Source organism: Podarcis erhardii (assembly GCF_964252035.2).
Source record: "Podarcis erhardii genome assembly, chromosome: 1".
Taxonomy (NCBI): domain Eukaryota; kingdom Metazoa; phylum Chordata; class Lepidosauria; order Squamata; family Lacertidae; genus Podarcis; species Podarcis erhardii.
Window position 1 is genome coordinate 17,229,753 of NC_138497.1, and position 12,605 is coordinate 17,242,357.

General features: G+C 47.3%; 1 protein-coding gene across 1 annotated transcript in view; it reads left to right on the plus strand.

Annotated features, from left to right (window-relative positions):
• Positions 1 to 216: 216 nt before the first annotated feature.
• BEGAIN (brain enriched guanylate kinase associated) overlaps positions 217 to 12,605 on the plus strand; it is a 182,919-nt gene continuing 170,530 nt past the window's right edge. Inside the window, exon 1 of the mRNA XM_081867419.1 lies at positions 217 to 1,227. Within this exon, the coding sequence (XP_081723545.1) occupies positions 301 to 1,227 (927 nt within the window). The 5' untranslated portion in view covers positions 217 to 300. The remainder of the gene's footprint in view (positions 1,228 to 12,605) is intronic.

A 12,605-nucleotide genomic window follows, 5' to 3' on the forward strand; every position in this document is an offset into this window, starting at 1 on the left:
ATCAAATGCTTGTCTTGATCGATGGAAACCCACGTTTCTCAGCAGCAGGGACCGGGGCAGGAGGTGGGAGATTGCATGTACTATGGATTTAGTTGATTGGTACAACTAATTAAAATGATGCAAATTTGCTATTGATCTAATTTTGGTGGATATGTGTGACTAGGGATTGTGAACTGTGGCAGCTGGACCAGGGGTGTATTTTGCCAAGGAAACGGCCCTTTTGCATGGATGAAGAAGAAGAGGGAGATGCCATTTTGCTGGCAATAGGTTAACATTTTGATACGTAAAAGAAAAGATCCCATGGAGCTGTTGTCCAAAGGCTCTCCAACACACATCAAGGCGGAGAGTGGGGCACACGGGAGACTCCACAAGCCAGAAGGGCCTAGGGGGATGGCTGAAGAACGACCATGTTGCGGTGCTGCTGCCTATCTGCGTGCCTCTGAAGCTGGAAGCAGCCTAGACAGCAGACACTTGAGCATGTTGGGTACGGCGAGCTATTCCAAACCCTGCAGCTCCAGCGAGGACAGCTTTGAGCTCCAAAGTGGCGGAAGGTCAGAGGCTAAAAGCTTTGTTAAAAGCAAAAATAAGGATGAAGGTTATCAATCCCATCGATTGAAACACAACCAGAAATGGGGTGAAAACATTCATGGTCTGGAGCACGCTTCACTCTACCCAGCCAAAGCAGGGAGCAGCAGCCAGAAGCTGCAGAGGCGGAAGGTGCAGAAGAGAAGCAGCTCGTCGGCCTCTGACCTCAGCGCGCTGAGCCAAGGCTCCTCAAGCTCCTTGTCTGTTGTGGAAGAGAAGATCGAGGCCAAGCTCAAGTTCTCACAGTTCCTGAACGAGGTCACGTTCCGGGTGCTCGACCCTGTGAGCCTGAGAGCTTTCCGGGCCGCCAAGCTGAAGAGTAGCCTGGGCTCGGGTGGCAGAAGCCTGGATGACTTGCGGATGAAGAAGAAGACCCCCGAGGGCTGGAAAGCCGATTCTGTGGCCCGGAAGTCACACCAAGAGACGGACCTGGAGAGCTTGAGGAGCGATGACCTGGTGGCTAGAGCGCGGTTGCGCAAGCTGGAGAAGTCCTTGTCTTTGGATACAGGCCCTCCCCATGAGAAATACGGCGATGGGATTTCATGCGAAGTCAGGCCTGTCCTGCCGGGAGAAACCATCATTTTGCAAAGGGATGGAATGCCTGCTAGGAAATCGGCCTCCCTGCCTCGAAGTTCAAGCATGGTGAGCCAACCCAAAACCACTTTATTTGGCATGTTTCTCATGGGTTTGGGGGAGGGGGCCATAGTTCAGTCGTAGAGCATCTGCAGTAGCATACCCTCCAACATTTCTCCAATGAAAATAGGGACGTTGTATTCTATCATCATCATCATCACTCTGGGTAGCTTTCAGCATATATAAAAAACATTACACAATATTCCCTATACAGGGCTGCCTTCAGATGTCTTCTAAAGGTTGTATAGTTAATTATCTCCGTGACTTGGGGGTCACATAACTCCATACCCTCCAACAATTCTTTGAGTATACCTGAAGGGGCCACCCCCATCGTTCAGCCCAGACACTGAGGTCCAGCTCTGAAGGCCTTCTGGCAGTTCCCTCCCTGCGAGAAGCGGTTACAGGGAACCAGGCAGAGAGCCTTCTTGGTGGTGGTGCCCTTCCTGTGGAATGCCCTCCCATCAGATGTCAAGGAAATAAACAACTATCTGACTTTCAGAAGACATCTGAAGGCAGCCCAGTTTAGGGAAGTTTTTAATGTCTGATATTTTATTGTGTTTTTAATATTCTGTTGGGAGCCGCCCAGAGTGGCTGGGGAAACCCAGTCAGATGAGTGGGGTACAAATAAATTATTATTATTATTATTATTATTATTATGGGTTCAAATCCCCCTTTCCTGATTGCCGGGAGCCAGCAAGAGTGGAGGAAGTGTGTATACACAGACTTTACATGCAGAAAATCCTAATTTCAGTCCTTGTCATCTCAGTGTAAAGAAATTCAGGCAATATAAGTGAAGAGAAATCTACCTCTACACCTATTTGTGTAAAAAGCTCTTTGGACTGGCAGTCTACCTTAGTATAAGGCAGCTTCCAGTGTTCAGATGACACCTCGTATATGTAGGGTTCACTTTCTGGAGACAGCAAAAACAGTTTCACTTGCATAGTATCATCCACATGCTACTTCCCCACCGGGGTGCCAGTTAACATGAGAGAAAACCTTCGCACTCCCCTTTTAAAAATTCACTTTTGAAATAATGTATGCAATTGCCAGCTTCCTCCCCTTGCCCCTGTCTCCCACCAGCTGGTGCTAAACTGAGACCTTAAGAACTTAACCCAGGGGAGGCCCAAGCAAACGGGCTTCCTGGTTGCATAATCCTGGCCCATTCACAAACTGATGACCTCAAGCTGAGCCCTTAGGGGAAGAAAAATGTTAAGTCACTTTGAAGTCAAGAGAAGCCTTATAGATTTTTTAAGAAAGAAAGAAAGAAAGGTGTGTGTGTGTGTGTGTGTGTGTGTGTGTAGTCTGCAGCATAAGAGGGCAGAAGACCTGTGTGCAACATCTCCTCTTCCCCTGTTCACGTTTATAAATGCAGTCATTTAATAAAAGCACCAGGCATCCATGCTGCTGCAATTTTGCAAGGTGTCCTTGGCCGCCTGTGCCATGTCAAAGATGGCCTTAAGGCAAGGTTCTGGACGGAAGGCAATTCCGTCTGAAAAGCTCTATGCTCCATTACAGGTCAGCACCCTGAATAGCAAGTGGATGGTCCTACAAGAAGAAAAGAACAAAGCTGACCCCTCCTCACAGTTCAGAGGGCTGCCATTAGAATTTGTGGGGCTGTGAGCTCTATAGCATACATGTGGGATGGGCAGAGGCTGCCAGGCAGATGCATCCTGCGTATTAACTTTAACCACTTTGCTTTTAACATGGTGAATGTCCCTCTCTGCCATGTTACAAGTCCAGCAGCAACCTTCTTTCTCTCACGGGCGATTTCATGGGGTTGCTGAATGTTCAGCTTGGACTAAATTCCCTCCCTGATCATTTTCTGCCTCAGTTCTCTGTGCTGAATCCAGAGGACAGTTGCAATAGAAACATTTCTCTACTGAATTATGACTGCTTCAGTGCTGTAGTATTTTGTGAATAGATAAATGCAGGTTTCCTTTGGAATTCCAGCCCCTGAACTTCTGGACTTATTCGCACAATGTCTTCAGTAATGTAGATCCCCTTCTCTTTGGTCAAGAATTCCAACTTTGACCCCTTCCTGGAGCTCCCCGTGGGAATTTCATTTCTCAAAAAGTGTTGGGAAATGAAAAACTAGAGCTCCAAAATGTATTGATTTGTTGTTGTTGTTCTTCACATCAGGAACCCTTCAGCTGAGTTTGGTGACAATATCTTGAGAGGCAGCGGAACCTAAGGAGAACAGGGACAGATAGACAAACCACTTTCCAAAATAGATATTAAATGTTCTCTTCTTTGATTCTAATAATGGTGATTACTATGTAAAATTTAATAATGCAATCCATATTGTGGGCACTGTGGCAATTTTGAACCGTGTGTATTCCAAAATAAACTCAAAGCAGTTTATTAAAGAAAACAAGTAAAATAAATGAGTATACGATAAAACAGTTCACAAACAAACATGCAGGAAAAGTCTTCAAGCTGCACTGAAAACAGTTCATATTTCTAAAATCAATTTCGTACAGTAAAACCAAGAGCGTGATAAAACAACTCAGCGATAAAAACCAGGAGACAGAACTTTAACCCATACTACAAGCCTGACAAAATAAAAAGGTCTTAGCAGCTTGCCTGAAGCTTAGATTTCCAAGGTCTTCAATAAACTCAGGCTAATGCTACTATGCAGGAAGCTCAACTTTGCAATGGCTGTATTGTATTTGGTGTTTCATAATATAACTAATAACACATAGTCCTGCCGAACATTTCAATTTCAGGCAACCTTACATAACCTGCACGAGCTCAGTTGCGACAGTGGTTCAGAGACATAGAAGGAAAGTTGCCATGTGATTGGAGGAGTTTTCAGCATTCATGAAAACTGGCACCCTCTGGAGAAGCAGACCCAGGGGGCGGTGATGTGCAAAAATCACCTATCAGATGATGGAGTATATGACACATATGTTTGTGGTGCCGCACCAGTGCTGCCGCAGTGAGATCTAACGCATGAGAAGCTATCCATCCTTCCTTGCCGCGGGATCACATTCATCCAGTGCTTTACCAACTGCACTGGCTCCCGGTGGTGTACAGGGTCAGGTTTAAGGTACTGGTTTTGACCTTTAAAGCCCTATGTGGCCTAGGACCCACATACCTATGGGATCGCCTCTCCTGGTATGCCCCACGGAGGACCTTAAGCTCCACAAATGACAACATTTTGGAGGTCCCAAGTCACAAGGTGGTTAGATTGGTCTCAACTAGGGCCAGGGCCTTTTCAGTACTGGCCCCGACTTGGTGGAACGCTCTGTCACAAGAGACTAGAGCCCTGCGGGACTTGACATATTTCCACAGGGCCTGCAAGACAGAGCTATTCCACCTGGCCTTTGGTTTGAACTCAGTCTGACCCTTATGTTTTTTCCTCCCCTTACGGTTTTGATCTATCGGCTACTTTTAAAATGAGGCTGTATTTTAAACTGGGGTTTTCCCCCATTATGATTTTACTGTAATTTTACTGGTGTTAGCCGCCCTGAGCCCGGCTCTGGCTGGGGAGGGCGGGATATAAATAAATGTTTTATTATTATTATTATTATTATTATTATTATTATTATTATTATTCCTGTGCCACGGCACAAAGGTATGTGAATGTTTTTGCCCTTCCACCTTGCCTCGCCCTCACTCTGAACATTTGAGTACTTGGATCACATAAAATTGAGTAATTTATAATGTGACTATTGCAGTAAATGTATATTGTTTTTAATTGGCTGGGTGGGGCCATCAATACAGCTCCTTGTCAAGGGTGCAAGGGATCCCAGGTCCTTCTTGCATGATGCACTGAAACCCATCTTGCATGCATGACTCCAGATACTGGAGCAAAGCAGCCAGGAAAGAGTCCTGTGGCATTTTAAAGCCTATCAAATTTACTGTGGCATAAGCTGTGCTATCTTCATTTGGTGTGTGGGTGTGTATGAAATATTCCCATAAAGCATCTTGAATCAATTTCACAACAAGGGATTATGGCTATGAGTCTTGGAAGACCTGCTCCCTGTCCTGCAGGCCCCTTCCCACCTGACCTGGGGGGACTGACTGACTCCAACTACAAAAGCTTAAGTGAAGCTGAGGAATCATGGAACATAGTGACAGATACAAATCCCTGCCCCTTATGGGATATGCCAGATTTTGGATGCAGCAGAGCCAAAGCCTCCATCACCCGACTCCCAAATTCCCAATTTTCGGACTTTCTGCTGGCTACCACAAGTGGTAAAATAGTCAGTAGTAACTTTATACCTGCCATGGGGCCTCCAGCATGGTGAAACCCCCCCTCCCCCTTGCATGGTGAGCTACCCTGGCAGTGGAGGCTGGCTGGTGGACAGGAGCCTGTTTGGTTTTCTAACCTCCCTAGGCAACAACATCAAGGAGCTAGGGTTGCACCCGAAGTCTGGATGCAATTCATATGTGCAGAGATATAAAAGTTTGTCAAAAGTGGAGCAAGAGAAAGGGCCACGAAATGCAAAGGGCATGCAGTAGTTACATCTCATTTATATGCATTGGCCAAATGCATAAACGATATGAATGGAATGACTCATTCACAACAGCAGTCATGGGTGATAAGATTATATTGCTATCTTCCTCACTTGAGCCCAGATTCAACGGAATAACATTTGCTAATAAATTCAAGTTCAGCAGTTTCTCACAGGAGCACCCCTCTAAAGTCTTGTTGTTGTTGTTGAACTTACGGTGACTTGGAGGTCTGCAGCAAAGTGTTTGGGGAGACTGAAATGTTGTAACACAACTTTCTGAATGTACTGAACTTTGGTCCATCTAATTCAGTTATCATCTACACTCACTAAAAGTGGCTCTCCAGGATTTCAGGCATAGGGCATTCCCAGTTCCACCTGGAGATGAACAAGGAACCCTCTGCTGTATCCCTGACCTATAGACCTTCCTGTGGTGATGTCAGATTCGTCTCTGTTTATTCGCACATAGACTGAGCTCAGAGGTAGCAATATTAGCTTAATAAACCATGGTTATCAAGTCAAGAGAAAGCATGGTGAGCCCTCCCTCATCAGTGGTGCTTCATTCTACCAGTGAGGACAGAGAGAGGCCTGTTTGCTTTGCTTTCCCCCATCCCTCCAGCCATCTCTCCTCTTCTCCTAATGGATATACTTGGGCACTTCTAGAGTGGTTTGTTTAAACCACAGTTTCCCATTTATACCCAAACAGGGGTAACTTTGACTTAACCTTGGTTTACTAACTTGGATATGACTCACGACCGGTGTTATATGGTCTCGGTGGCTACTCCCAGTCACCAGTCTAGCTGCCGCACTCTGGATTAATTGCAGTTTCCGAGTCACCTTCAAAGGTAGCCCTACGTAGAGCGCATTGCAGTAGTCCAAGTGGGAGATAACTAGAGCATGCACCACTCTGACAAGACAGTCTGCGGGCAGGTAGGGTCTCAGCCTGTGCACCAGATGGAGCTGGTAGACAGCTGCCCTGGACACAGAATTAACCTGCACCTCCATGGACAGCTGTGAGCAGCGGCGTAGCGTGGGTTGTCAGCACCCGGGGCAAGGCAAGTAATTTGCGCCCCCTAACCCGGGGCAAGGCAAGTAACTTGCGCCCCCTAACCCCTAACCATGGTCATTAATACTGACGACTCTACTCTGGGGCAAACTCCGCGGTGACTACTGCCCTCCGTGGTGTTGTTTTTGCAATTAAAGGACCCCTGCCTCAAATAAAGCATCTTGGGAATTGGGGACTGGGATTTGCCAAGGGAGCTGGGAATTGCAGTTCAGTGGCGGGTCAGGGGGAGAGGGTCCCTTCCGCGTCTGGGTGCCGCGGGCCCCTTTGCGCCAAGACGCGCGTCTTTGGGCGTCGCGGCACAGCCTTCTCGGTCTTCCTCCCCGGCCCGGCTAGCCCCGACGCGGCTTCTTTCTGGCGCGGGGAGGGAGCGCCTCTGGGGCCAGTGCGTCAGCCGGCCTCCAGCACGGGTGGGCGGGCCCCGTCGGGGCGGGTGGGCGGTCTTGGCGCGCAGGCACTAGAGCACAGGTGGCTCCGGCTGGGCGCTTCATTCGCCGCCGGTGGCGCGTTTGGCGGGCTGCGCGCGTCCAGACAGCGACCCGAGCCTGGGCGGCGTGGCGCTTGGTGCCGGAGCCTCCGCCCGCAGCGCCCCGTCGGGAGACCCGGCCGGAAGGAGCCTCGAGCCGGCTGTCGGACGCGGCTGAAGCAGCCAGGGCGGCATGGCAGGCAGCGGCTCCTCGGCGACTCCGGAGGCAGCGAGCGCGCCCCCCCAGAAGTTGCGCCCGGTGCGGCCGGCCCCCCCTGCACCCCCACGCTACGCCACTGGCTGTGAGTCGTCCAAAATGACTCCATGTTGTGCACCTGGTCCTTCAGGGGCACAGTTACCCCATTAGGATCACTCACAGCTCATTCTTCCTCATGCCCCTTTATATTCCATGTGCTGATGTCAGAAACTGTTGAGCACTACCACATATGATGAGCCTTGCAGCTTCTCAGGGAATAACTTTCCATACTGACTCCACCCAGAATGGTCATTGGCTCCTACAAGACAGGAAGGGGTATAAGAGAGCTTTCTGTCTTAGAGGAACTGTGCTTGAGCAACAAAGTCTACCCGCACTTCAGAGGGTCTTCTGGCTTGTTCTCTGATCTTGGATTTTCCGAGCTCTAACTGGAGATGCTGGGGATTTAACCTGGGACCTCCTGTGTGCAGAGCAGATGCTCTAATCACTGAGCTATTATCCCAATTGCTCTTAGAGCCTGGCCCTGGGTGCCTGGCTCCTTAACTGTTCTAGAATGCTGCCCCTGACACAGTCCTAACTCCCTGGGACAAGCAAGTTCCTACTACCTTTTTTTGCGATAAGCTCCATGCTTTCCATACATGCAGGGAGGGAGGGTGCAAGATTGTGGTGATTGAAACCTACATTGCTTGGGTAAAAAGCAATTACCCTTTTAGATTAGCAAAACGAGTCTCTTGCAAACTAAAAGAACAGTTAATTATAGAAAAAGGAAGACGGAGCGTACTTGTGAAAGATCACATTTGTTTGCATTAGCTTATTCCCTTCTTCTGCTCAGTACTCTGGTTTTCTTTCATGAAAAGCTTGCCTCCCATAATCCGCCCATAAGGATGGATTTTAAATAATCACTTTCCACTTATATACATTATTTTCAGCCAACGTGCTGTATCTCTCATGGCTGGGTTTATGATCTTGCTCTGCTTCTGTATGCATGTATCAAATATTGCAGATGCAATAGGAGTGGAACTGCTGATGGATTTCAAGGGAAATGTACTTAAATCTATTGTACTTCCATATTTACTTCATTATTCTGGGATCCAAAATGAATGGAACCTTTCAGAGTTTGCGAACAATTCTAGCATTTTCAGCACTTTGTCAAAGAGATGGATTTACATCATGGCCTCCTGAGAACCATTCTCTGATTAATTTTGCACTGCACCTTCACAGACTTGTTCTCTGTTGTTCAGAGGATAGGACAAGAACCAGTTGATGAAAATTGTATGGAAGCAGGCTAAAACTTAAGAGAAGCTTGCTAATAGTAAGAGCTATTCAAAAATGGAACAGTCTACCTTGGGAGGTGCTCACGTTTCCTTTGCTGAAGATACTTGGGCAATAAGCACCCACAAAGGAATGTGTGTGCCTTTCATGTCTGTGTACATGTTTTCACATTTAATCTCTTTGGTGGAGAAGTTTATAGCCTTAGTTTAATATACTGTAGAAACAGAGACTTATAAAGCTGGGACCATTGACTATCCTTAACCATCCTTGACCATTGGCCATGCTGGGACCATCTACTCCAGCTTCCTGCTCAACGTAGCATCTACAAAATAGGATACCATCAGTCCTCACCAACCTGGTGTTCTCCAGATGTTTTGGACTGCAACTCCCATCAGCCCTAGCCAGCATAACCAATCGTCCTTGACCGTCCTTGACCATTGGCCATGCTACCTATGGCTGATGGGAGTTGTAGTCCAAAACATCTGATTGAGGACTGGTTGGTATGCTGTGGTTGCATCCTGCTTAGTAAATTCTACATTGAGCAGGGAGTAGATGGCCTCCACGTTGCCAGTTTTATAATTCTGTGTTTTCTGTGGTATGTGCAGCTAAGGCTCTAACTTTTCTATCATGATATTCAGTCCTGTTTCAAAATTTGCATGAAGGTGCATGCTCCTGATCATGTATATCTGAATCATCTGGGTATTGTGACAGTTACAGTTCCCTTTCCATTGACCTAGGTGCTTCAGGCAAACCAGGCTAAATGGGAGGATGCAGCAATGGGGATCTATACAGGGATGGGCACAGACTGTAGAGAACTCAGTGATATAACCTGGGACGTTCTGGAACATATAGGTTTGGAAACCAAAAGTATCAGATGAATCAGACATCCAACAACCCCTCATTAAATTAGTCCTTCATTTACCACCCCCTCCTCAAAGAAAAATTCTGAAAGGGATGGGGTGGTAGGTCCTCAAATAATAAGTCTTACAACACAAGGGTCCCTGCTATTGCAGTTCCCTTTCAAAAGCCAAATAGAGCTTCAGATTGGTCAGATGCATTCTGCTGACATCCCTGCTGTCTCACCCACCCTCTTCCTGGACAGCAACAGTGACACACCTGCTGGAAAGCTAGCATTGCAACTCTGGCCTCCCCAGCAACCCATCTCTGCACTGTGGAGGGAGTCTGCATGTACCATGGGTTGTGCTGACACTACAATTTGCACATCTCATGAGCACCAAACACCAAACTACACATGATGTTAAATGCATGCAAGTATCTAATGTGCATGTTAAAATAATAATAATAATAATAATAATAATAATAATAATAATAATACAGTGGTACCTCGGGTTAAGAACTTAATACGTTCTGGAGGTCCGTTCTTAACCTGAAACTGTTCTTAACCTGAGGTACCACTTTAGCTAATGGGGCCTCCAGCTGCTGCCGTGGCGCAATTTCTGTTCTCATCCTGAGGTAAAGTTTTTAACCTGAGGTACTATTTCTGGGTAAATGGAGTCTGTAACCTGAAGTGTCTGTAACCTGAGGTACCACTGTAATAGACAGTGAGTACCGGGAGGAGAGGGGTCAATACTTTCCCTGTACGTTGTGATCACATCAAAATAGCTCCTCTCTTGCTGAAACTGCTATTAGCTCCAGGGAGAAGGCTCCAATTAGAAGCTTCCCTCTCTGTGCCAATAGTGGCTTCAGGGGGTAATTTTGAGCAAGACTGGGTCATGACCCACAACCCAGGGACCTTACAGTGCTCAGCAATGGATGCAGATGAGGACAAGTTTCAGGTTACTTCCTGGGTGGCAGGGAGAGATAACTGTCAGGGACTGACGCCACTGATGAAGCGTGCAGCTGGCAATGATGCGGCAGTGTGCAAATTTGCACTCACTCTTTCTCTGCTGTGCATCATGGGATCAGTTGCTACCAGGGCAGGTTTAAGTTTTTTTATCGTGATAATAATAATAATTTATTATTTATTATTTATACCCCGCCCATCTGGCTGGGCTTCCCCAGCCACTCTGGGCGGCTTCCAACAAAATATTAAAATACAGTGGTCTGTTAAACATTAAAAGCTTCCCTAAGCAGGGCTGCCTTCAGATGTCTTCTAAAAGTCTGGTAGTTGTTGTTCTCTTTGACATCTGGTGGGAGGGCGTTCCACAGGGAGGGCACCACTACCAAGAAGGCCCTCTGCCTGGTTCCCTGTAACTTGGCTTCTCACAGTGAGGGAGCCGCCAGAAGGCCCTCGGAGCTGGACCTCAGTGTCTGGGCTGAACGATGGGGGTGGAGACGCTCCTTCAGATATACTGGACCAAGGCCATTTAGGGCTTTAAAGGTCAGCACCAACACTTTGAATTGTGCTTGGAAACGTACTGGGAGCCAATGTAGGTCTTTCAAGACCGGTGTTATATGGTCTCGGCAGCTGCTCCCAGTCACCAGTCTAGCTGCCACATTCTGGATTAATTGCAGTTTCTGGGTCACCTTCAAAGGTAGCCCCACGTAGAGCACATTGCAGTAGTCCAAGCGGGAGATAACCAGAGCATGCACCACTCTGGAAAGGCAGTCTGCAGTTAGGGTCTCAGCCTGTGTACCAGATGGAGCTGGTAGACAGCTGCCCTGGATACAGATTTGACCTGTGACTCCATGGACAGCTGTGAGTCCAAAATGACTCCCAGACTAGCAAAGTTCACAACAACTAGGGATCAGCCTACCTGAAGGGGATGTCAGCAATTAATTTATTAATTAATTCTTGGAAATCGGAAAGGGCCTGACAGTCATGTGCTTCCAATGCTCTGGAAAATATATTTATTCCCTCAGGCCTTTGTGCGTAATGCACAGTTTTGTCCCTAACACGCCTGCAAAAGGCTTGTTCCCAGAGCAAAAGAGATCCATGCATCGAAGATATATAAAAAAAGAGAGTGAATGGACAAAGAGGATGCTGGCACCCCCAAATTGTTGAAGACTGCCAAGACTTCACAAAATCCATCTTCTCCCATTGACGTTGTCAGGGCTGCTTCAGCTTCCGAAGCCTCATACTTGTTGAGGTGTTGACAAAATCTAAAAAATGAGCTCATTCAATAGCAAGTCTTGAAGAGTAGGTAGATTACATGTGGCCATCATCATGAGCCCAGCTATCCTTTTGCATAGTGTTTGCATGACTGCTGTGCTGTGGCAACCACAGACTGCCACCCAAGAATGACAGAATGATAGAACTGAAGAGTTGGAAGGGGCCCTGAGGGTCATCTAGTTCACCCCTCTGCAATGCAGGAATCTCAGCTGAAGCATTCATGACAGATGACCATCCAATGAAGGAGATTCCACCTGTCAAACATAGGGCTGCCATACGTCTGGCATTTGGGGGGTTTGTGGGGGGTTTGTCTATAAAAAGCTCAACAACTTCTGTCCTGGTTTTTACTTTTTGAAAAATGGCAACCCTAGTCAAACCACTCTTACTGTCAAAAGGTTCTCCCTGATGTTTAGACAGAATCCATTGGTTCAGGTCCTGGACCAGGAGGAAACAAGCTTGTTCCATCTCCCATGTGAGAGCCCTTCAGATATATGAAGATGGCTATCAAATCACCTCTCATGCTTCTCTTTGTACTTTATCTCTGTACATTGAGAATGGAGGCATGCCCTCCAGCTTGACCTTGTTTATTGCCATTGGTGCCTCCTGCAAGGACTCATGGAGGCATGACACCAGTTACGTTGCCTCCTCAAAGTCATTTTCAATATCTATTCCCACCTTCCTTTCCAGGGGAACCTCACACCTTTGGCTTCCCCTTTTTATTGCTAGACTCCACCCCTTTATTGCTGGGATGACAGCTCTGTGACATCACCAGGCCCACCTCATACCATGAGAGCCAGTGTGGTGTAGTGGTTAAGAGTGGTGGACTCGTGATCTGGTGAACC